Here is a 22,141-nt window from a genome sequence, read left to right on the forward strand (position 1 = left end):
GGAGAACCGTGTGAGGTCCCAAGGTGCCTACTTTAAAGAGGACTGAGGCATCACTCTCCTGTGTACAATTTTTCTTGTATCTTATATCTCCTTCAATAAGTGTCTTTGTTTTTCCTGGTGCATGGCTGGATACCTTCTGGTTGGATTCATATACAGGGATATGCAGGAGTGATGCCTGCTTAAGTGTGGTTGGCAGGGTAATAATATGGGTGTACTAGTTTATACTTTTAATTTGAACATTTCACCTAAAATGTCCTATGGTGGGCTTGAGTGTGATATTGTTATGTTACAGAATTACATGCTTATGATTTTGTACTAAAAGATTATGTAATAAGAGGGGTGTTAATTGTGCTGCACCATATGTATACACATATATATGTGATAATATCACACATGTCTTCTGTTAGCCCTCCCCAGATCCAGAGTCTGTCATTTCTCCAAGGAGCCTTGGTTCCTTTTAGTAGAAAATAGCACAAAAAACAGGTTCTGAGAGCTGGATGCGCTGGGGTGTTATTGCTTCTAAGCCTGCAAAGCAGAGCCAGGAGCAGTGTGTGGGCTCCCACACATCCATGCACCCACTGACCACATGCGTGTGTTCCATCTAGCTCTATGGAGTCAAAACCATGAGTTCACAGTCATTCTTTCCCTCTCTTCCTCCTCTTTCTTGTATTTTTCCTGCATTTTTTGTATTTTCTTTCTCTGAGAATCCTGACTTTCGACACACTCTGTGAAATTTATTTGCTCTCCCCCTCATCGATCAAGTCTTGTCATTATTCTCTTTAATTATCTCACAACTGGTCAGTGGAGCCTCTCCAACCTTGCTTCTATGGCCCCTGGCTGTGTTCCCATCAGTTTCTGAGCAGGTTTGGGCTTTCTCAGTCCCAGCCCTGGAATCAGCTGTTCCCCAAGTTCAGGGCAGTGGGAATTGACATTGAAACCTGGGATAGGAGCCCAAGGTGAATTCATTTCTCATAAACTGGAAAATAGAGACAAAAACATGCACATATGCAAATTAACAGATACCTTTAATCCAATCATGTCTCTCCCTTCTTTCCCTCCCAGTTTCCTGCCCTCTTCCACAGTGAGCATCCTGGTCCCGGCAACATCAGTATCTTCTTACTCATTCGTTTGGTCCTCTGATACACACATACAAGCTTTGGAATCGCCTCTTTTTCTTAGAGAAAATTTCAAGGGAACACATTCACATCTACACAGGCCAAATCCTTCTCTCTGTTCCTTTCCACTGTGCAGAATCCCACGCCCTTGCTGGCACTTTGGCGATGCTTCCTCCACCCCAGAGGAAGCTGCCCAGGACCCAGCCCTACGGCCAGAGGGCACCTCACCACAGGTCCAGGGCGAGGTCTGAGGACTCAAAGGGCTGTGCCCAGGTGTCCCCGTCATCCTCTTCCGGGAGGCGAGTCGTTGGAACAGGCAATGGGCAGATAGTGAGAGGGTCCGTGTGTTCACTGCCATCTGGGGCTCTGGGTCTGAAGTACGCGCAGAGAGGCCCAGAGAAGGTGTCGGTAAAGGTGAAGATGTGGGAGCCGTCGGTCCCGTTGAAGAAGGCCAGCTTTCCGGCCTCGCAGTCCAGGAAGATGCCCACGCGCCGGGGAGGCACTCGCAGGGAGAGCGCCACACGCCGCGGCTCTAGAATGAAGTACTCGCTGCTGTTCCACAGCCCCATCACCCAGTAGCCAGTGGCCGGGCTCAGGCGCCCCGGGCCTGTGCGCGCCACCGCCTCCAGGCAGGCGCCCAGGAACCAGCGGCTGCGCCGGCCCACATCCACCTCCCAGTAGTGGCGGCCGGCCTGGAAGCGCTCGCGGCTCAGCACGCATGTCTGCTCCATGAACCGCTGCGGGTCTCCCGGCTCTGCCAGAACTCGCAGCGCCCCGCGGGAAAGCACGCTCTTGCCATCCTGGGAGACCTCCAGGCTGGGGTGTGCAGAGGCTGGGTCCAGGGTCACGTCCACTGCACAGAGGCACTTGGTTACTGCCCACTGGGACGGTTCTGGGCTCTGCCTGTCTACTCCCTGGGAGAGGCCAACCTATATTTCTGTCAGTGGAGCAACTGGTGGAATATTCACACCCACCCTCAGCCTGAAACACGTGGGACTGAAGTGGCATGCAAGTCACTATACCGGGTGCCATGGAGAGGAGATAGCAAACAAGGAAGGCACGTGGGGACAGAGAACGGCTCACTGCCCTCAAATCCTGGTCAAAGGGAAGGAGCCCAAAGCCGGTGCTTAGCCTTGCTGGCCTCGCCACCAGGGCTGCATGGGGAGCATCAGGTGAGCTCTGGGCCTCAGTTGCACAGCACTTCTAGGAGTTTAAACCCGAATGGGGCCTCTGAGTCCAGTGCTCAGTACTCCATCCCCACAGCTGCCAAACACACTCCTTCCATGGATACAACCCCAAAGTATCCCTTCTGCCAGACCACCTGAAAGGTTCTTTACAAACTCTGGCTTTCGCTCCTGCACACAGCCTTCCTGCCAGAAGAAAAAACCCAGTAAAACCCAGAAAGCTACATGCTTGTGGGGGACATGTGTGTGTGCAATGATGTATGCATGTGTGAGTCAGTCACATGTATGCACACAAGCATGTATGTGTGCATATATGCACCTGCAGGTGTGGGGGCATGTCCTATGTGTGCAAGTGCACCTGTGTGTTTGTGTGTGCAGGCTCATACTTGGATCTGGGCAGACCCTTCCTCCACTCTCAGGTCTCTCCACCTCCCTCTGTTTAAGACCCAGATGATCTGAGTCATGTCAGTTCTTTGGCTTCACTTACCTGCATGTTGTTGGGCTGCTCTCCACTCTGAAACCAAACAGAGAAGAAAAAGAGGCTCAGAGAGCTGAGTCAGTAACCATGGAAACTTGAGAGAGACTCCAGGTGCATGAGGGACACAGAAGTGAACGACCCCAGCCCCACCGTGACAGCTAGTTTAGGTCCAGACTGGCATGGGTCCACCATAGCATTTTTCCAGGCATTCAAGATTGAGAAAGGGGCTGCGGTCAGTGCATAACCAAAGCTGCATGCAGGCTGAAGTTGTGCGGGGACTGGCGGGAGAGCAGAGCATGGGGGCAAAGAGAACGAATACACGCAGCATGGGAGCCCTGATGGATGGAGAGGCAGCCTCAGTGTCTGACTGGCAAGCTCAGTCCTCAGGGGGCCCAGCTGAGGCTGGCTCCTGTCCTAACGTGGCCTCCAGATACTGTGTCTTGCCTCCTTTCTTCACACAAGCCGTTCAGAGTGGATTTCTGCTTCATTTTGTCTCGTTCTGTTTTATAGCAGAGACATCTCCAACTCACAAAAGAGCAAAAGCAATAGAAGATGGATGGCTCAGAGCTCCACAAATTCACAGCAGAGATTTTCAACCCTGGTTTTCATAAGAATAACCAGTAGAACTTCATAAACATATAGCTCTTGCATAGAAAACCTCAATTCTATAAAGATGTTTATTCTCTCTAAATTTAGCTATGAATTCAAAGCAATCCTGTGCAAAACTACTTTTGGATGATTTAAAGGAACTTCATAAAATTACCCTAAAACATATGTTTTGAAAAGGTTCACTGACTTTGGAAAGGAAGTGGAAATGGCATACTTTTGGTACGATAAAAGCGATGGAGGTAGAAACAGCAAGGTAACCAGTGGCCAACAGACCCACCGGAACTTGGGCACCAACTGCACACAAAAGGTGACAGCCACATCAGTGGGGAAATCTAGGAGGGTGTAGCAGGTGGCATTGAGAAAATCAGCTCTCGACATGGAGCAAAATCACTGGATTACCACCCAACGCCACATATAATGGCACAATTCAGATGGATTAAAGGCCCTACACATATGAAGTGAATAGAAGAAAATGTAAGAGAATCTTTGTGACTTAAACGTGAGGACGGTTTACTTCAACAAAACTTCAAAGGAACAAGCCAGAGGTAAAACATGTGATGAGTTAGATTTTATCAAAAGCGAAGACTTCAATAAGAGGCACCTTGGACCAAGCTTATGGCAGAGAACAGAATAGAAAAAGGGATTCCTATCATTTAACACCAATGAGTAAGATCATATACATATACACATATGTCCTGTGAATCAATAAGAAAAGGATGGTAGCCCTGTGTGCAAACTTGGCAAAGGGACATGAGCAGGCATTGTTCAGAAGAGGAATCTCCAACGGCCAATAGCATAAAAGGGATGCCCAGACTCCCTAGTGTTCAGGGGCGTGCAGACTAAAAGAACAGTGAGAATCACCCCTCCCCACGCACTGCCCGACTCAGCGAGCTCACATGGATGTGGGGGCCGGGGACTCTGTGCGCTGCCAATGGCAGGATGATGGCACTGCCTGGGGGGTCGCTCTGTCCCACTTGGTGACATACCTCCGTGGGCCAGCACTCCCAGTGTACCTCCCAGAGAGATCTCCACACGGCCCGAAGGCAACATGCTTGTGTTGTTTGTGTGGAGTGGAGTTAGAGGAGGGCTGGCTGCCACTCCAGGAGGGGGGCTGGCTGAATGCAGGGCCCGGCAACCAGAGGGAAAAACGGGCCAGGTGTGCACACAGCAGCAGGATGGATATTAAAACGTGAGTGAGAAAAGCCAGGAACACCCCCAGGCATTTAAGTTACTTATGTAAAAATAATTTACATAAACTAAAATGCATGTGCACAAAACGGAGCACCACATTTTGCAAGAATACATATAAAGACAGATGTTAGATGGCTTGCTTTATGGGGAAATAGAGGGAGATACAGGGAGAAATGGTTACATGTGGGGTGACATGCCCACCCCAGTCTTGGAGGGTGGGCACCGGGAGCCCGGGGGATTCTTATGTGCCACCAGGACTGGCACCAGCGGTTTGCAGTATGCTTGCACCCCGGGGCAATAGGAAACATTATAAAAACAAAACTCAGAGATAGCCTTTACCAGTGACATAGGTCAATTCAGGCCAAGTGAGGCTGTGGCATAAACCAGGATGGAATGTGGTTGGTTAATCAGAGACAGGGACTGGTGTGCTGAGAGGTAAAGCAGACAATGGGAGGGAAGCGGGTCCCACTCACCGGCCTGGCCTTCAGCCCTTCTCCAGTCTGAAGCAGTTAAGGAAAAACAAGATTAGAACATGGGGGTTCTGCAGCTCCCTGGCTCACTTTCCAAATTTGCACTCACCCCTGCCCTCCTCCCCCCTTCTCCTGTCCAGAGCAAGTGGAGTTCCAGCTTGGCCATCATACCTGGTTGGGAGAGGAGAAGAACTTACAGGGATAACCAGTTGCTAAATGGTGGGCAAGGAAAGATAGTCTTAAGAGGGGCCACTTACTGAGCTCCGCCTGCAGCTTCCCTATAAGCAGAACACACAGAGAGAGCATTAGCCTTGGGCTGCCTGGAGCCACCTCCCCAAGGCAAGCAGGTCCCTGGGAAGATGCCCCGTAGTCTTAAACCACTGCTCACCCCATTCCCACCTGAGACTCTGCATTGCCCATTGGCTAAATTCTGAGGCCTCATCCTATTGGCTCCAGGGCAGAAATCGGCACAGGGCGGGGGTGGAGGTGGGGAGAACAGGGCTTGGCACTGAGGAGCCTCTTCCCAGGGCTCAGGTCTAGTTTGAAGGGTCTGGTTTGAAGGGGCTGCTACTGGTCTGCCTGGAAATCACTAGCTTTCTCGGGTATGTCCAGGCACTAAGCACAGCCTGCCTGAGCCTCAGGGTCACCTACAGGGTGAGCACGTTGCTTCAAGAACTGGAGAGACAGCACACTGAATCGCTTCCCATGGCTGGAGGCCCACACTGATAGTTTGCCACTAGAAATGCATCCCTTGTCTTTTAAAAGGGTAAATGCTGCTGGGAAAGGCAGCTCTCTGCACTAAATTAGACTATACTGTGTTTACGCTACACACACTTTTGTGCAAGTTCAAGGTGCCACCCTTCACAGTGGCATTTGCATTAAAAAAAGAAGGACATCCTAGGAAGACAAGCCAGTCAGTGGGAGTCAACATTTAACGGGAAAATTGTGAGTGAATCGTATCATTGGCAGGGTCGGTCCAGAGGGTCTAAGGCCAGGCCTCCCTGGCAGCTTCTCTAGAGTCCCTTTGGGAGTCAGGAGGTGGGAGGCTCAACGGAGTGCGTTAAAAATTAGATCCTGCCATACATCGCTTTCCAAAGGGCGCCTAAAGTCACTGAACCCCTCCTTCCGCAGCGCGCTCCGCGTTACCCCCGTAGCCCGCAGCCAGAGCGGTGGGCGCGGCATCAGGAACATACCCAGTTCTGCAGTGAGTTTCCCTGAAAAAAGAGGAAGAAAAGAGGAAGATCTCGATCAAAGAACACTGACCATTCGCTTCCCCAAAGCGCGGAGACTCGCGTGCATTCTGAGACTAGGCTGGGCTGCACGCGCAGCAGGAGCGCACTCCGAGGCCGAGAGAGGGGAGAGCGCAACCTCGCCACTGGTCTGTCTGCCCAGCTCGCAGGCACTGGGGCCACCTCCTCCCTTCTTTGCCCCAGGGCCCCCCTCTGCTTGGCAAAGGCGGGGGCGGAGGGCACGCCGCTGTCCCCACTCACCTTTGTCCGTGTCCGCTTGCTCCTTTAGCTTTTCTGAAACGGAAAAGGAAGGGGGTGGACTGGGTGCGCGCCCCCCCCACCCCCCCACCCCGCGGATTCCACCGCCTCGCCCCGCCCCGCGCCTTTTCCCGCTCCAGGCAGCACCGGACCAGCACCCCGCAGGCCGGTACCTTGGGACCGCTGCTGCCGGTGAAAGCAGCACAGCGCCAGTGTCGCGAGCAGGGCCAGCAGCAGCGTCAGGCCGCCCACCAGGGTCCCGAGGAAAGCTGCCTTCCACGGGGAGGGCCCGGGTAGAAAAATGTCTGGAAAACACCCAGAGAGAGTTGTCTGGATTTAGGCGCCTAGAACACTCAGGTGCGGAGGCTCCAGGTGCTGGAAAATCCTAGCAAGGAAGAGCTGGCGACTTAAGCTCTTGGGCCCCAGGGCCGTCTGTCCAATGGGCGAGATGGCGGCTGCCACGTGCGACGTGCACTAGGTCCGTGCAAAGGGAAAGCACTGCCAACTGAGGGATGGAAGGAAGGAGTGCCTCCAACTGCTGTGACCACGGCCCGGATTTGCCTCTGCTTCCTCCCATTCTCACTTCGCATCTGGATGCAAGGTGTTTTGTGGACATGGAAACCCGGTGAGTTCACAGACATCTTCCTGCTCCTGGCAGACACCTGGCTTCTACTTCTCACACCTTTGGGAGAACTGATAGCAAAGCCGCGTGGGGGCGGACTGGCAGCACCTTCTCCCCTCCCCAGGTTCCCTAGGGAGGCCTCTGCCGGCGGTCAACAGGTGAACAATGAGAATAACCCCTTAGAAAAGCTTGTGGCAACTTGATAGAGCAATTTCCTGTCTGTTGAAGGAAATTATAGATGCTTTTATCTCAGTGGTCTTTTAAAATATTTTTCCTTTTCATTGTTGTTTAAATATACATAACTTAAGATGCACCTTCTTAACCATTTTTAAGCGTCCCGTTCCTTGGCATTAAGGGCGTTCTCGTTGGGCGACCTTGCCACCAGAACTGTTTCACCCTCCCCACCTGGAATCTGTCCCCATTAAACACGAACTCCCCATTTCCCCTCCTCCCAGCCCCTGGGAACCTCTCTTCTCCCTTCCATCTTGTGAGTTGACTGCTCTAGGTACCTTATAAAGGTGGAATCTTACAACATTCATCCTTTTGTGTCTGGCTTATTTCACTTGGCTCAATGTGCTCTTGTGTTTTTCAAGAAAAATTTCCTAACTGTGTGTTTTTATTGTCTGGTGCAAAGCTATTGGTCCACAACAGATTGGTCCTTCACCACATGCGGTTCGCTAAGCGGTGACCTAGAGGTTGAGACTCAGGGTCTGATGCTGCTCTGACCAGCTGCCCTTGATCTTGTGCCTGTTCCCTCCTGTCCCACCTCCTGCTCCTCCAGGAACCACACACATTCCCATGTGGGGTCCTTTGCATTTGCTGTTCCCTAGACCTGAATGCCCCCCAACAGATATCCCTGTGCTTCCCACCCTTTATAAAGGATGAACACAAATCTAAAAGAAAAAAAAAGAAATTTCCCTGATGCAAAAAGTGAAAGAGGCTTTCCCTTTCTTAAACCATTTCCTTAGAGAAACTTGGAAATCTTTTTTCTATCCTGTTGAGATGTATGCAAATCCATTTGAAAGGTAAATAAGCCTCTTGTCAGCTTTGCCTGTCAGGAATGTTTCTCTTCTGGAGACTTTTCTTGAAATGTAAACACCCTGGAGAAAGCACCTCCATTTCTGTGTCCTGGGGGTTTAACTGGCTTCAAGATGTAACTGCATTCTTTTTTTTTTCCTCCCTCTTGCACACCCCCAACCAAAAACCTGGCCCACAACTCAGGCATGTGCCCTGATGGGAATCGAACCCGTGACCTGTTAGCACACAGGCTGGTGCTCAATCGGCTGAGACACTCCAGCCAGGGTGTAACTACATTCTTATCAAAAAGATATGAAATGTTTTACCTTTCCTTTGGAGGAAGAGAATTAGCTACCCCAGATGGCCGCCCCAATTACCAGCTGTATTTTGAATGAGCATGTGTGCTGTGAAGTCGTCCTACCTGAGGACAGGTTGTTACTTACAAGGGTGAGGCTCCTTTCTGTGATTGTAATGTAACTATTAATTTGGACCCATGTGGGATGTGGCCCATAGGTTGGGTTTGTCCCCAAGACCTAAAACGGTTAGAGTTGAAAACATTAAACCTTTCAGTGGGCGCCTCATGAAAAGACTCTGATGTTAGAAAATAGCCTCACCTCCAACTCTTTGCCTAACTGACTTCTCCCCTGACCCAACACTTTTAAATCCACATACACACCCCACCAGCTCTTGTCACTCTTCCTTGCCCCCAGTTAAGGAGCAGTGACATTTACACAGTCCTAAAATTACATTTGGCCCTTTGAAGGCAGCCTCGAGGCTGATGTGGCCCCCGGTGACAATGAATGTGACAGTCCTGCTGTACACAGCCAGACCCTGTACCACTGTGTCCTCAGAGAGGGCTGTTGGGACAATGGACATGGACACTGTGATGGTTAGGAAGATGAAGGTGAGCCAGCACCCACTGACCTGCTATTTGGACTGTGAACTCTTTCTTCTGGAAGAGGAGGGGGTTCTGGATGGAGCAGGACACGTTGCTGTGCGCCCCCTCTTGGACAACCACCCATGTTTGCAGACTGAACAGGCCCTGGGCGTCCTGGGTGATGGCTTCTGACTCAGGAGGCAGGCACTGTCCCCGATGGTCTCTCCACTGAGCCTGGGGCTTGGGGTACCAGCCACTGGAGCTGCATCGCATCTGAATGCCTCCTTTCTTGAAGCCCTCAAGGGAGATGTGAGGGTCTGACCCCATCCCTGGGAGAGAGGAGGGAGGAGTGGGAAATATTAGGCTCCTTCCCAGAAGTTGGGGGCAAAGCTCATCATTTGCAGTCACCATAGGGAATCATAACTGTGACTTCTCTTCACATACTTGGGGGCTCATAGCCCCCACCCGTGTACTGTAAATGACAGTCTGCACCAGTGGTGACATGTGGGGACAGTACTAGCCCTGAGGGACATTTGGAAATATGGAGGGGGTCCATTGGACTGAAAGGGGCTACTGACAGTCATATTACGCAAGGGACAGTCCTGGAGAAAAAAGAATAATTTCTCCCCAAATTTCAACAGATGGTCTTCTCCCTCTCCTGAATGCCCCCAGAGCTCAAGTACAATGCTTGTGATATACGTATTCCTTTATCGTTCCATCCTCGAGGTGCTGGCTCTATGTTTTAAATATGCAAAACATTAATATGGTTTAAATGCCAGTACTGTAAAAAAAAAAGTTTGTCAGGAAAGTCCCAGACCTTTGTCATCCTTCCCATCCCATTGCACCGCCTCCCTTAGGTCACACTGTTTTCATGAGTTCCTGGTTTATCCTCCCTGTGTTTCCTTTGTGTTTCTCCTTCATTCTTACACAGACGTTTACAAACTACAGACCATCGTACGCATCTCACTTCTTTTCTCTTAGCCACAACCTAGAAATCACTCCACACCCGTTCACGGAGCTCCGCCTCATGTTTTCAGCTGCCTGGTGTGGATCGGTCCGCATGTACTAGGTCAGTGCCCGCGCTTGCGCATTCAGGTTATTTCTGCTGATTTGCAACGACAAGCAATGCTACAAAGCTTAAACTTTTACACCTGCCTTTCCCACATTAAGTGTGGGAGGTGTACTTTCGAGGTAAACTAGAGGGGGAGCTGGTGTTCAAAAGAGAGGCGCACAGACAATCCTGTCATTGCCAAATTCCCAGGCGCTGGAGCATTTTAACTTTGAACTTGGTCAGCATGGTGCAGAGCAGGCAAGGTTGCTCCCCCACAGCCTCATCAAGAGTGTGGGCTCAAATTTTTAAATTTTTGCCAGTCTGAGAGGTAAAGCATTGCATGTCCCTGTGGATTTAATTTGCCCCCCATTCTGAGCCAAATTGATAATCTTTCCATATGTTTAACGGCCATTTGTGTATCTTTTCTCATGAACAAATTTTAAATTTTCGAATGTATCTTTCTTTTTAATTAATTCATTATTATTTTTTAAGTAGAGCTATTCCCCTGTTGCCTGGGCTTCCCTGTCTACTCTGGAGCAAAGCGGCTCTAGCCAAATGCACCCTCTCCTGCGCATGCCCCCTCCCCCCACAGCCCTCGTGCGGGCGCTCACCAGGCCACGCACCTGCTACCTCCAGTTCCCAAACAGCTTCCCCAGAGAAGCTGCTGGAGAGGAAGAGGCATCCATAGGGGCCCTGGTCGGCGGGGATTACACGGCGGAGCTGCAGGATCACTGTGCCATCCGCGAGGTCATCTTTTAAGAGTTTGGTCCTGTTCCGGAATTGCTCCATCTGCTGCCCGGGGAGCTCCTGTGGCTCAGGGAACAGGTACACCACCTCCGAGGTCTGCCTCCGGAACCAGCGGATCTCCATGTGCTCTGCGCTCTGGTAACTGGGCAAGTGGCACGGGAACTCCACCTCTTCCCCGACATGTGCCAGGATGGACGCCTCAGGGCCAATCACCTGGAGCTCCTCTAGGACAAGAAGCCAGAAGAATGGCCAAAACCAGCTCTCCATGAAGGTTTTGTAGCTCAGAAATCTGCAGCAAGCCCTTCAAATGAGGGAGGTTAAGATGCTGGACAGGGCAGCCTGAGCCTGTCAGGTGTCTTGCATAAGTAATTGTCATGAAAGAAATGAATTGGTAATTTCTGCATAGTGGGAATAGATGTTTTCTTTGTTTTGTCTGCTTTTCCTGTTTTTCTAGTGTGCATGTTCACAGATTCTATACCAACAAACGGTTTTAAAACAATCTGTGGGTGGGGCTCCTTGCTTGGTTTTTCTTTTTATTCTAAAGGTCAAACCCTGCCTTGCAGATTTCTATTCACCAGGATCTATCATTCAGTCTTCCTCTTTGATGATGTCCCCATCTGGTCCCTGCAGTCCCCCAAGCTAGACTGTTTTCTGCTATGTCCATGAAAGTCAAGGTTATGGCTGCAGGGCCGAGGTGCTCCGGGTCCTGCTGCCCTGTGGGTCACCCTCGTCATTCTGCCTTTTGTGCACCTCCTTTCCTGTCTTCGAAGCTCAGCTAAAAACTATGTGCCCCCCAAGCTTGACTAAAACCTCACCCTGAGCTCTCCCTTCAGGTATCCCTCCCACTCTCACTTTGCGGGCCTTTCTTTGGGCACTGCGGGCAGTGCCTTTCTTTGTCCACCGCATATGAGACCTCTTCTTGCCACCAGGTGAAGACCCAGCACACTTCCAGTCAGCTTCCCTCTCCAGCTTTTCTCCCTGTCACGTGGTGCTTGGCTCTCTCCCTGGATGCATCCTGTCTCAGTTTACCCTCCATCTGTCATCTTTCTAGAGAAGATGGATCCTGCAAAGCTCTGCTCAAATAATTCCTGCTATCTACAGTTCTTGGCTTTCTGGAAAAAAACAAACAACTCTCTTAGCTGTGCTCCCAAATCTTCAGGTACACCTCTCTTGCAGCCTGATCACACGCAGCTGCACAGGTAGATTTACGAGTATTTTCCAACTGATTCAGCCCAAGAACAGACTGATACGAGTTTTGGGGCACCCTCTTGTTCTGCCCCTGCCATGCTTGAGAGTGTGGGGTAGCTGGGGTATGTAGGAATGCTGGGTGGCTGAGATGCTGGAGGAGCACTGGCCAGGGACACCACTGGGATGAAAATCTCTAAATACTAGCACCTGGTGTGGCTACACTGCCTCGGCCCTGCAAGCACCTGCAGGAGGTGTGGGCAGAGGCGGATGTGCTCACTTCCTGGGTGGCTGGGCTGTAGGTGGGATGCACTACCTGAGTTCAGCTCCCCAGGCTGGAGGAGGAGGAGCATGTGGAACAAGAGACCGCTGGGCCAAGGCGCCCGCCCAAAGGAGTCCAGGGAGGCTGGGAAGCCCGCCATCTCTTCAGCAGTGAGGCCGCCTGCAGAGGGAAACAGGGACCCTGGGGTGACGCAGGGGAGCCGGCACCGGGCCTGTCAGGCCAGAGGTCTGTCAGTGCCTCAGTTATCTTTTGTCTGGTTCTTACCAACCCCATGCCTGGCTTCTTTTAAACTGCAACCGGATGTGAGAGCTGCTTCTAATTTTACCAGGCAGCACTGCTCACTGCTTCACCGGTTTCGCTTGGCCTCACGAAGCCGCAGGGTCCCAGAGGAAGCAGCTTCTGAGGTTCACATTGTTTTAGAACCAGAAATAGAGCCACACGGTGTACTGTGTGGCTCCGCTAGGATATAGTGACTATCTACAAACAAAGGGAAATCTATAAACACTCTCACATGCATTTTTACGCTGCCGGCCCCACCTTGCTCCCACTTCCCTTGGCTTAGAATGTCAGGTCCACAAAACAGAGGAACAAACATGAAGTGCTGATCTTTCAGGAATGGGACACACACCTGGCAGCTGCTGGCCAGCTTTACCCACACCTGGGCCATCTTCCTCCAGTTCTGAAACCTCAGGTGTGGCCTCCAGGAGTTAGCTGGTGGGCGTCCCTGAGTCTATAGCATCTTTGAGGCCACAGTGATGGTGTGCTTCCATCTAGCACCCCTTCCCCCGATCTGTGACCCAGGAATCCCAGCCCCAGGACAGGTGAGGGCTGTCCTCTCCTACTCCTGACACCCGCTTGGGACCCGCAGAGTCTCACAATCTGACAGCCAGTGAGTGTGAGCAGCCAATACATCTTGGGAGATATGTGATGCTCTCCATGTTTGTCCTTTGTTTAGTTGTGGGACTTTAGGCAGATTTCGTAACTGGCTGAACCTCAATTTCTTTGCTCGGACAATGGAAGAAACCAATGTCAACTCGGAGGTTGCTAACCCACCATGGGTCAGCTGGGTGCTCTGACCAAAAGTCAGCACCTCCTCTCTCTGCTCCATCACTTTCCAAATAGCCACTCCCCAGCATCTTCCAGGGCCAGCACCCCTCTGCCTTCACACCATCATAGCACCCCTGGGGGAGAGGGGAGCCCCATCAAGTGCCTACTCTCAGTGTCCTCCGCCTCCCTCGTCCTTCCTTTGGCCACCCCACAGCACTGTTTGGTTTCCCTTGTCACACAGGCCTGTGACACAGCACATGCTCCAGGGACCTGTGGCTGAAGGGCCTCTGCTGCACTGTCAGCAATGCCGCTGGCAGGGGTTGGGGGTGCCCAGGCTTTTGGCGTCTCTGGGCTGGAAGAAGAAGAGTTATTTTGGGCCACACATTGACTACATTATGACGTGTGATCATATACAAAAAATCTCATAATGTTTTAGGTAAATTTACGACTTTGTGTTGGGCCACGTTCACAGCCGTCCTGGGCTGCATGTGGCCTGCGGTACGCACATGGGACACCCCTGGTTTAGGTGAAGGACTTGAAAGCTGCTGGCCCACATAAAAGTGGCAGAGCAGGAGTGTGGGTGACTTCATGGGATAGGGGAGACTCCCCAGGTGACCCCTGACCTGGAAGGACCTGAACCCATGTAAATAGAATGGATGTAGGGGTGGTCACTGTGAGGGAGTGGGCCAGTGGCTAGGGGTCCTGCTCTCCTGGAGCTCACATGCAGGTGGGAAGGTGGAGGGAGGCAAGGTGGACTGGCTTGATTTGTGCTCAGAAGGGGCCTCTGTGGGGAAGGAGGCTGAGTCCCTTCTGGAGGGGTCCTGGCTGTTTCAATGGCTAGCAGCTACTGGAATGACTATTCGCACCAGCAGACTGAGGCCTTGCACCGGGGTCCAGGCTCTGGCCAGGTGGTCTGGACTCTCCCCTTTCTGGCTGTTGGCAGGAATGTGTATGTGTCAGGCCTGGAAATCAGCAGCAAAGACCCCCAGAGCAGGGGGTGCACACTGGCTTTGCATTTTCTCTCACTGTTCCTTTCTCTTCTCTTTAGGCCTGTCATTTCTTCTGGACTCTTGACCTGGAGCTCCAGGAGGACAAAGCCACAAAGGTCTATCAGCACCTGCCAAGTCCCTGCCAAGATGAGGGGGGCCTAGGACACCTTACAGATCCCCTGAGACTGGCCGGGTTCTGAGGAATCAGTCAAGACTCGCATTGAGGGACTTCCGCTAAGATGGAGGTATAGGTGGATGTGCCGTGCCTTCTCACACAACCAAGTTTAGGGACAACTAAATATTAGCATCAGAAAACACAACCAGAACACGGAAAATTGAACTTTTCAGAAGTCCGTTAACAACAAATTCTTCAGCCCGACCGGTAAGGGGCGAAACCGGCGTCTGGTGAGGGGTTGCACAGGAGGACTCGGTCGAACGGACCCAGGCTCGGAATCCAGATGCGCGAATCCAGACGCACGGGTTCCAAACGCAGGATTGGACATAGTGAGCGACCGAGCAACCCACCAGGTGAGCGACTGCAGAGGAGACAGTGGGGAGGCAGTGCTGCGTGTTGACTGCAGTCGCCTATTTGCGTGCCAGCGGACAGGCGAGGGAGTGGGCGGTTGGACCGGCCGTGGCGGTAGAGGGCGCCACCATTTCCCCGCTCTGACCACGCCTCCACATACAGCATCACAACCCAGCGACCTGGGAGTTCAAGGTGCCGCTTCTCACACTTAAAGGGCCAGAACAGACCAAAAATGTCGCAAAAAGACCTCAAAGCCCCAGAGATAAATCTAAGCGACGAAGAAATAGCAAAACTCTCAGACACACAGTGTAAAACACTGGTCATCAGGATCCTCACAGATCTGGTTGATTATAGCCACAAATTAGACAAACATATGAAGGCTAAACTAATGGAAATGAATGGAATTCCACAGGAAGCCAATAGCGATGAAAAGGAAACTGGGACTCAAATCAATGGAGTGGACCAGAAGAAAGCAAATAATGGCCAAACAGAAAAGAGTCAAGGAGCAAGAATTCAAAGAAATGAGGAGAGTCTTAGGAACCTCCAGGACATCTTTAAACGCTCCAATATCCGAATTATAGGGGTACCAGAAGGGGGAAAGACACAGCCACCAGTGGAAATATTATTTGAACAAATAATAAAAGAAAATTTCCCCAATCTGGCAAAGGAAATAGACTTCCAAGAAATTCAAGAAGCTCAGAGATACCAAAAAAGTTGGACTCAAGAAGAAACACACCAAGGCACATCATAATTACATTAGCCAAAATTAAAATGAAGGAGAGAATCCTAGAAGCAGCAGAGCTAAGGGGACAATCACCTACAAAGGAGTCCCCATCAGACTGTCAGCTGATTTCTCAAAAGAGACCTTACAGGCAAGAAGGGGTTGGAAAGAAATATTCCAAGTCATGAAATCTAAAGACCTACAACCAAGATTGCTCTATCCAGCAAAACTTTCATTTAGAATGGAAGGACGGATAAGGTGCTTCTCAGATAAGATCAAATTCAAGGAGTTCATCATCACCAAGCCCTTATTATATGAAATGTTAAAGGGACTTATCTAAGAAAAAGAAGTTAAAGAAACATGAACAGTGAAAGGACAACAAGCTCACAGTTATTAACAACCACACCTAAAACGAAAGCAAACTAAAAGGACAGCTAGATCAGGAGTGGCAACAAGAAATGAAGATCTCAAGGAGGGTTAGCAACAGGGGGAGTGGGAGGAGGAGAAGGGGGGAGAAGGTACAGAAAATAAGTAGCATAGACAGTAGATAGAAAATAGATGGGGGGGGGCAAGAATAGCATGGGAAATATAGAACCTAAAGGACTTGAGACACATGGACATAAACTAAAGGGGGGTAATGATGGGGATGGGGGGCAGGGTGGAGGGGAATGAAGGGGGGAATAGAACAACTGTAACGGCATAATCAATTTAAAAAATAAATAAATTTAAAAAAAAAAGACTCGCATTGATTGTTAGCGTGAGTCCTCCTGCTGCAGCCCTGGCTCAACTGGCTGGACCCTGAAACTACTGCAGGACCATAGTTGTCTGCTGTGATATACCCGTGTGTGTGTGTGTGTGTGTGTGTGTGTGTGTGTGTGTGTGTGTGAGAGAGAGAGAGAGAGAGAGAGGTGTGAGAGAAACATCAGTCGGTTGCCTCCTGTATGCACCCTGCCCGGGGTTTGAACTTGCAACCTTGTGGTGTATGGGATGACGATGATGCTTCAACCAGTTGAGCCACCCAGCCAGCCACATGAACTACCCATGTGATTTCTGTCATGAGGCTGCAGGAGGAGGAGGCTGTGTACACACATACACACACACAGAGAACAATAGAAAATTAGTGCAAATTGAGAACTTAGTATCTACCAATCACTGAACTATATCAGAAGTGTTAGATTATTATTGCCAGGGGTCCAAATCCCAGACAAGGAAACTGAGGCACAAGGAGGCTAGGTGACCTGTCCACACGCAGCGAGGTGGTGGAGCCCCAAGCTCTAAACTTCTTGGAATACAAATTCCTCACTGCTGTGCCATGTGTCAGGACTGGGCACGGCCTCAGTCTCCTGTCCCTCGGACCATCATGACCCCTGTTAGGGACCGCCTGGCCACACACTGCAGCACTTGGCCCAACAGCATCACGTGCACTGAAGAGGTTCGAGTCCCCAGGTGTCGGCCCCAAGACAAATCAACCAACCAACAAATGAACAAAAATGTAAAAAACCCACTCAAAACCTGAGTTTCCCTTCAAGCTTGTGAGCAGCATCTTCTGGAACAGAAGGCACATGACCTGTGGTCACTTTGCTTCCAACACACAACGACATGCCTTGAAAGCTTTGAACAGAGTGAGTCTGGCAATTTCCTGAAGGGACTTGGAGGGCTGAAGGCCCCAAGGGCACCCTTCTCCCTCCTGCTGCCCTTCTAACCTCTGCGATTTAAAGGCTCTGGTTTTTACTGGGGAGAGCAAGTCCCTAGAGAGGGGAAACACTGTCCCATCTCAGCTATTCACACTGTGGTGTCAATGGATTTCAGATCCTGGTTCCGGCCAGGAGGTTTTGCAGTGGGGGTGGGGGGTGGGGTGGAAGGGGAGAGGACGATGGAGGAGCCCATGAAGGGGGGGACAACCAGAAACAGAGTCTTGGGCTGCAGCTGAGCACGGCTGGCAGGTGCATTCTCCCTGCTCTCCAGAGAGTCTCCAGCAGGTCCCTCCTGAAGACCCAGGAAAGAATAAGGGTCGTGCACACTGGTCCTGAAGAAATGCTGCCACTCTACCCCCGGGGGAAGCCTGTTTCCCCCTCATTTCTCTCCTCATTGTCTCGCTGGCCCCGCTCCAAACCCACTCCAGTTTTCTCCTCCTGCACCTCCAGCTCTGAAAAACACCTGATGCTCTCTCTTAACCACCAGTCCCTCTGTTCCTGAGCATCTCTGCACAGGTTGCTTTTGCTTTTGCTACTTTGGCGAGCTTGGGCCGTGCAGCAGCTGTGTGCTTCACCCCCTCCCACTCCCAGTGCCCCACGCTGTGAACCCCACAGTGGGGTTTCTCACTCTGGCACCTTTTCCTCCTTCAGTGTCCCTCAGTGCCTGACCGTCCATTGCTGGTGATTGATGCTTGCTGCTGGCTTCGGCTTGATTTCAGGAGGCCCACAAGAGGGTTTCTGCCCCTAGTCTCTAAGGGAGATGAACCTCCTTAAAAGGGGACCCTTGGTGAGGCAGAAGGAGAAATGGGACCGGTCAGATTCCTGCCTCCTCAGGCAGGACTGCCTGACTGGGTGTCTCCCGTGGCCACACTTTGAACACCCCACCCTGCAGCCAGGCCCTGCTGGGAAGATGGGGCGACCCATCTGCACTGTCTCCAAAAGCCATCCCTTTCTGCTTTCCACTTCTGAAAGCTGGACGTTTAGGCAGGCATTTAGAACGAGCCACATACCTGGCAGGTCACAGCTGAGAGTCTGAAATGGCAGATGAGTCCTGCTGATCCCAGCTCCGTTGCAAAGGAGATGATTGTTGTAAAGAGTCTTGGTCCTAGTTGGGGGGACCAGTGGGTGTGACAGAATTTCTCATGCACCTTCCACCTTAAGACACATGCTGCTCGCTCTGCCCTTTGCTATACAAACCAAGAAAGATAGACAAAAGGAGGAAGTGCCTGTCACATCCTGTCTCTGTGAGGCAAATCATGGATGAAATTTCCCAGGAAAATTTCCCTCTCAGGTCTTAAAAAGAGGGGAAAGGTATCTGGGAGTTTTGTGGAGACTGCAAACTGCAGATGTGCAGAGCGGCGGGCTGTGGGAAGGGAATGCTCAGCTGGCTGCCTGGGGTCTGGGGTTTCAGGGAGTCAGGATGGCCGCCCCTAGTCGGCCCCGCGCTCCTCACCGTCACTGCAGAAGATACAGCCTGGCCTGAAATATCTCCAGCTGGGGATTAGGAATGCCCTGGTGCCCAATTCTTAACCAGCTCTCCCTTCCTCTTCAGGGCCAGGGCATAGACAACCTGGGGTCATCACCCTAAGTAAAACGCAAGAGCTGGTCACACACAACTTGGCAGTTAAGTGGGGCACGGTCCTGGAATCTCTCCAATTAGTGGAGCGCAAAAAAGAAGCAGCAGCCATCACCCCACTGTTCCCCGTTGTGCCACAGGCCACTGCACAACTTTGGTGTTAGTGAGACAGAAGCGCAGTATATCAAGGGGCCAGCTGCCTGGCTGCACCTCACGCTGACATCCTCCCTAGGGATGGGTCAGAGCAGTGGCACATGGCAGTGGCACCTGCAGGACACATAGCTCCAGAGACTGCAGAAGGGCCTGCTGTTTGGGAAGGGGCCTGGACAGGTGCGCGGCTCTGGGTGAGCAGGTGCAGTAGGGGTCCTTCCTGTCCTGGTGGCCGGTGCACGTGTCCTGGGCTTATGCTCGCACAACTATGACCTAGGGACAGCACAGGAGGCTGAGTGGTGAGTTCGCGTGGTGGGTGCCGGTCCCTGGGGCTGGGAGACACAGGAGGGCTTAGGGATAGATTGAACTTAACATACACACTGACCAAAGAGCAGGGTCAGGGAAATAATAAAGGCACTGAGAGGGGAGAGCCCTTCTCAGTAGAGGGAGGGGTTAGCATGTGTGGGGTAGGGGAAGACTAGGGGCTCGCTGGGAGAGTTTATGAAAATCCCCTGTAGAAAGGCTGGGCAAGAACAGATGAGACCAGACTGCAAAGGTCTTTTCATGCCACACAGGTCATTCTACCAGCAACCAAGAGCCCTTTGGAAGTTTGAAGGACCTGAGGCAATTCAGGCCAAAGAAGAGAAGGGAAGCTGAATGGAGGGGCTGTATGGAAATGTGAGTCCTGGTTTCTCATTGCCCTTCCCCTGGGCTCCCCCAGGTGGCCGGACTGGGATGAGGCTGTCACAACAAGAATGCGAAGGCAGGAGGTACCGTCCACTCCTGTGGCCCCAGGCACAGTCCTGCCAGGATGCGGGCGGACCCCACCTGCCAGCGCCTGCAGATCCAGGCACCACCACTCGGAGGCCTCCAGAAATACACAGAAGCCTGTGTCTAGAAACAATGGACTCCCAGGGGGCTCTAAGTGGGAAGGGAAGGACCCGCGCCTCCCCTTCCTCCCCATGAAACACCCACCCTACGCCAGCCTTTTCCAGCATCATCTCGGGTCAACTCCACCTTTCTGTGCAGGCACCTCTTCCTCTCTTCAAGTTGCCCAATAGTTGGAACTTGCATAAATGTCTCACAAGGCACATTTGCAAGTGTCTTTATGTGACTGTGTTTTTTCCCCTCTACAATTCTGGCTCCTGGAGTTCAGTGACCATGACTCCTTGGCCCTTGGGGCATTCTCAAGGCACCAGGAGAGACTATTCCTCACAAAGAACGCCTGCCAGCCACATGGGTTGACACACAGAAGAGGAGGCTGTCATTAAAAGGTGGTGTTTGGTCTGCACCGTTCAGGGACAGAAGGAACAATCACTCATTTCGCAGCCTCTCCCCGCACCAGCCCAAAGTTTGGGCACTGATTGTCCCTTGTTACGTCCCTTCTTTTGTTTTTCTCCAAGGAAGTCAGACCAACAGTTCTGCGCCTGTCAGCTGGCATAGTGCCCACCATCAGGCTTTTTGTCACATGGGTAGTGAGGGGCACGCACACATTGAGCGAGAGGAAGAAGCCCACCGACTCCTCCCTGAGCTGCAGACCCTCATCCCTAGTTGGGTCCTGAGGGGTCTGAGGGGTGGAAAGAGTCATGGACACCCTTCCACTGCCCCACCAGCATGAACTCTCCAAGGTCAAGGGCATTTCCCACCTCTGGGGACTTCCTTTGTATTAAAGAACTAAGCAGCATCCTCTCTTAGCTTGCACAAGTAGCTGGGAAGGGAACTTGGGCTCCGTGCCTTACGCAATGGAGAGAAGAAGGCGCCACCAGCCAAATGCGGGCCCTGAGGGAACAGGGAGCTCAAGAGTCCTGTCCATTTGGAGGGGTGGTGGGTGGGCTTTGGAGGATGTACCTTGATGACGCTTTTTCAAAGAGCCAGCCCAAACTCAGAGTTTGCCAGCGACCGAGTTTCGTAAAGAGACTGTAGTGGAGAAAAACGACGAGGGAGTTCCTTTGAGATGGTGCTTCACCTCCCAGGATGTCAGACCTTCCCCAGCTCCGGGAGGGCTGCTCTGTGTCGGCCACACCCTCCCCTGGCTCCCTTGTCAAAGAAACAGCACCTGTTCGGTCAGAGGAAAATCATTTTGAGAAAAAATTATTTAAAATTTCTAAATAAGGCCAAAAGTTGGGCAATGTGTGTTTCCGGCATTGTGCGGGGCACTGGCACAACTGAGGATTATGTACTGATTGCGGTGGACTTTTCGACCACTGTTTACTAGTACTGGAAGGTCCCAGGCTTTGTGCACTTGTATATCTAACTTGCAGATTTTTGTCCAGTAGAGTTGCAAATAATTTCTGTCTAGGGGGGAAAAAATAGCCCCAAATGTATTGCCCTGTGGGACATCAACCAGCTCTGTAAAGGCCAGCAATCTTATCCCAACATTTCTGTATTAAGCTGCTTCTAAATATCCAGTTCCTCAGCTGCTTTCTGAGCCATTTTCTACCATATTACTACTGGTCCATTCATAAATTAGTGGGTTGAATAAAATCTTTGACACGTATTTATTTTATATTTGAGTGAGTCATATTGTAATTTTGAAAAAACTTATACTTTGACAAATTGTTAGCCTGGAAAAAGCCTTTCTGGAAAGGGCCCTGACTCTGGCCCTCAGGAGACCTGACACCCAGGGGGCTGGCCACACAAACCACCCCCGAAGGCCCCAGGCACTGGGCCCTGGCCACTGCCTTGGGCCCAGCCCATTGGGGGTGGAACCAGAATAGAATGGGGTCACTGAGGAAATGTTGCCAGGGAAATTGGGCTTCAGACACAATCATTTTTTTAATGGGTTGATTATTTCTCTTAAAGGAACTTCTACTTTCTCGAGGGACCCTTTGTAGGAGACCCTTCTGTCTTTTTCTTTGTTCTTTCAGGATTAGCTCTCTACACATCCAAGTAAGTTTGACAGTGTCGCTATAAAGACTTTAAGAAGAATGTTGATAACCTGAGTCAGTTATTTCAATCAACTTTGCACCTGGATTATGGGCGCCTGGACCCAGTAAGTGTGCAAATCCCCACCTAAACTTGCGCAGGTATATTACCTTTCGCAAGGTCCAGGAGAGCAAAAGGTGGCCCCTTTCCAAGGTTGAGGAAAGCATCAAGCCATTTACAGTAACTGCCTCAGGAAA

The 22,141-nt window shown here is 51.3% G+C and overlaps 1 protein-coding gene and 1 long non-coding RNA gene across 3 annotated transcripts; one reads left to right on the forward strand and one right to left on the reverse strand.

Moving 5' to 3' along the window:
• Positions 1-1,006: 1,006 nt before the first annotated feature.
• On the reverse strand, positions 1,007-18,447 carry BTNL9 (butyrophilin like 9). The gene is made up of 11 exons (XM_053663770.1): positions 18,304-18,447; positions 12,350-12,475; positions 10,725-11,072; positions 9,098-9,379; positions 6,708-6,839; positions 6,538-6,570; positions 6,241-6,261; positions 5,305-5,325; positions 5,051-5,077; positions 2,787-2,813; positions 1,007-1,968 (listed from the first exon to the last, which is right to left on the reverse strand). The coding sequence occupies exons 2-11, from the start codon at positions 12,453-12,455 to the stop codon at positions 1,340-1,342; spliced, it is 1,626 nt and encodes a 541-aa protein (XP_053519745.1). The 5' UTR covers positions 12,456-12,475; positions 18,304-18,447; the 3' UTR covers positions 1,007-1,339.
• Positions 6,836-16,022, forward strand: LOC128627167 (uncharacterized). Of its 2 annotated transcripts, none has more exons than XR_008391326.1 (3): positions 6,836-7,159; positions 9,982-10,119; positions 14,412-16,022. It is a non-coding gene; the product is annotated as an uncharacterized LOC128627167 (long non-coding RNA). The 2 variants fall into 2 exon arrangements; XR_008391325.1 differs by lacking the exon at positions 14,412-16,022 and adding an exon at positions 10,738-10,784.
• Positions 18,448-22,141: the final 3,694 nt, after the last annotated feature.

Source organism: Artibeus jamaicensis, unplaced genomic scaffold, assembly GCF_021234435.1.
Source record: "Artibeus jamaicensis isolate MK-2021 breed Jamaican fruit bat unplaced genomic scaffold, CSHL_Jam_final contig_1085, whole genome shotgun sequence".
In the NCBI taxonomy this organism is placed as follows: domain Eukaryota; kingdom Metazoa; phylum Chordata; class Mammalia; order Chiroptera; family Phyllostomidae; genus Artibeus; species Artibeus jamaicensis.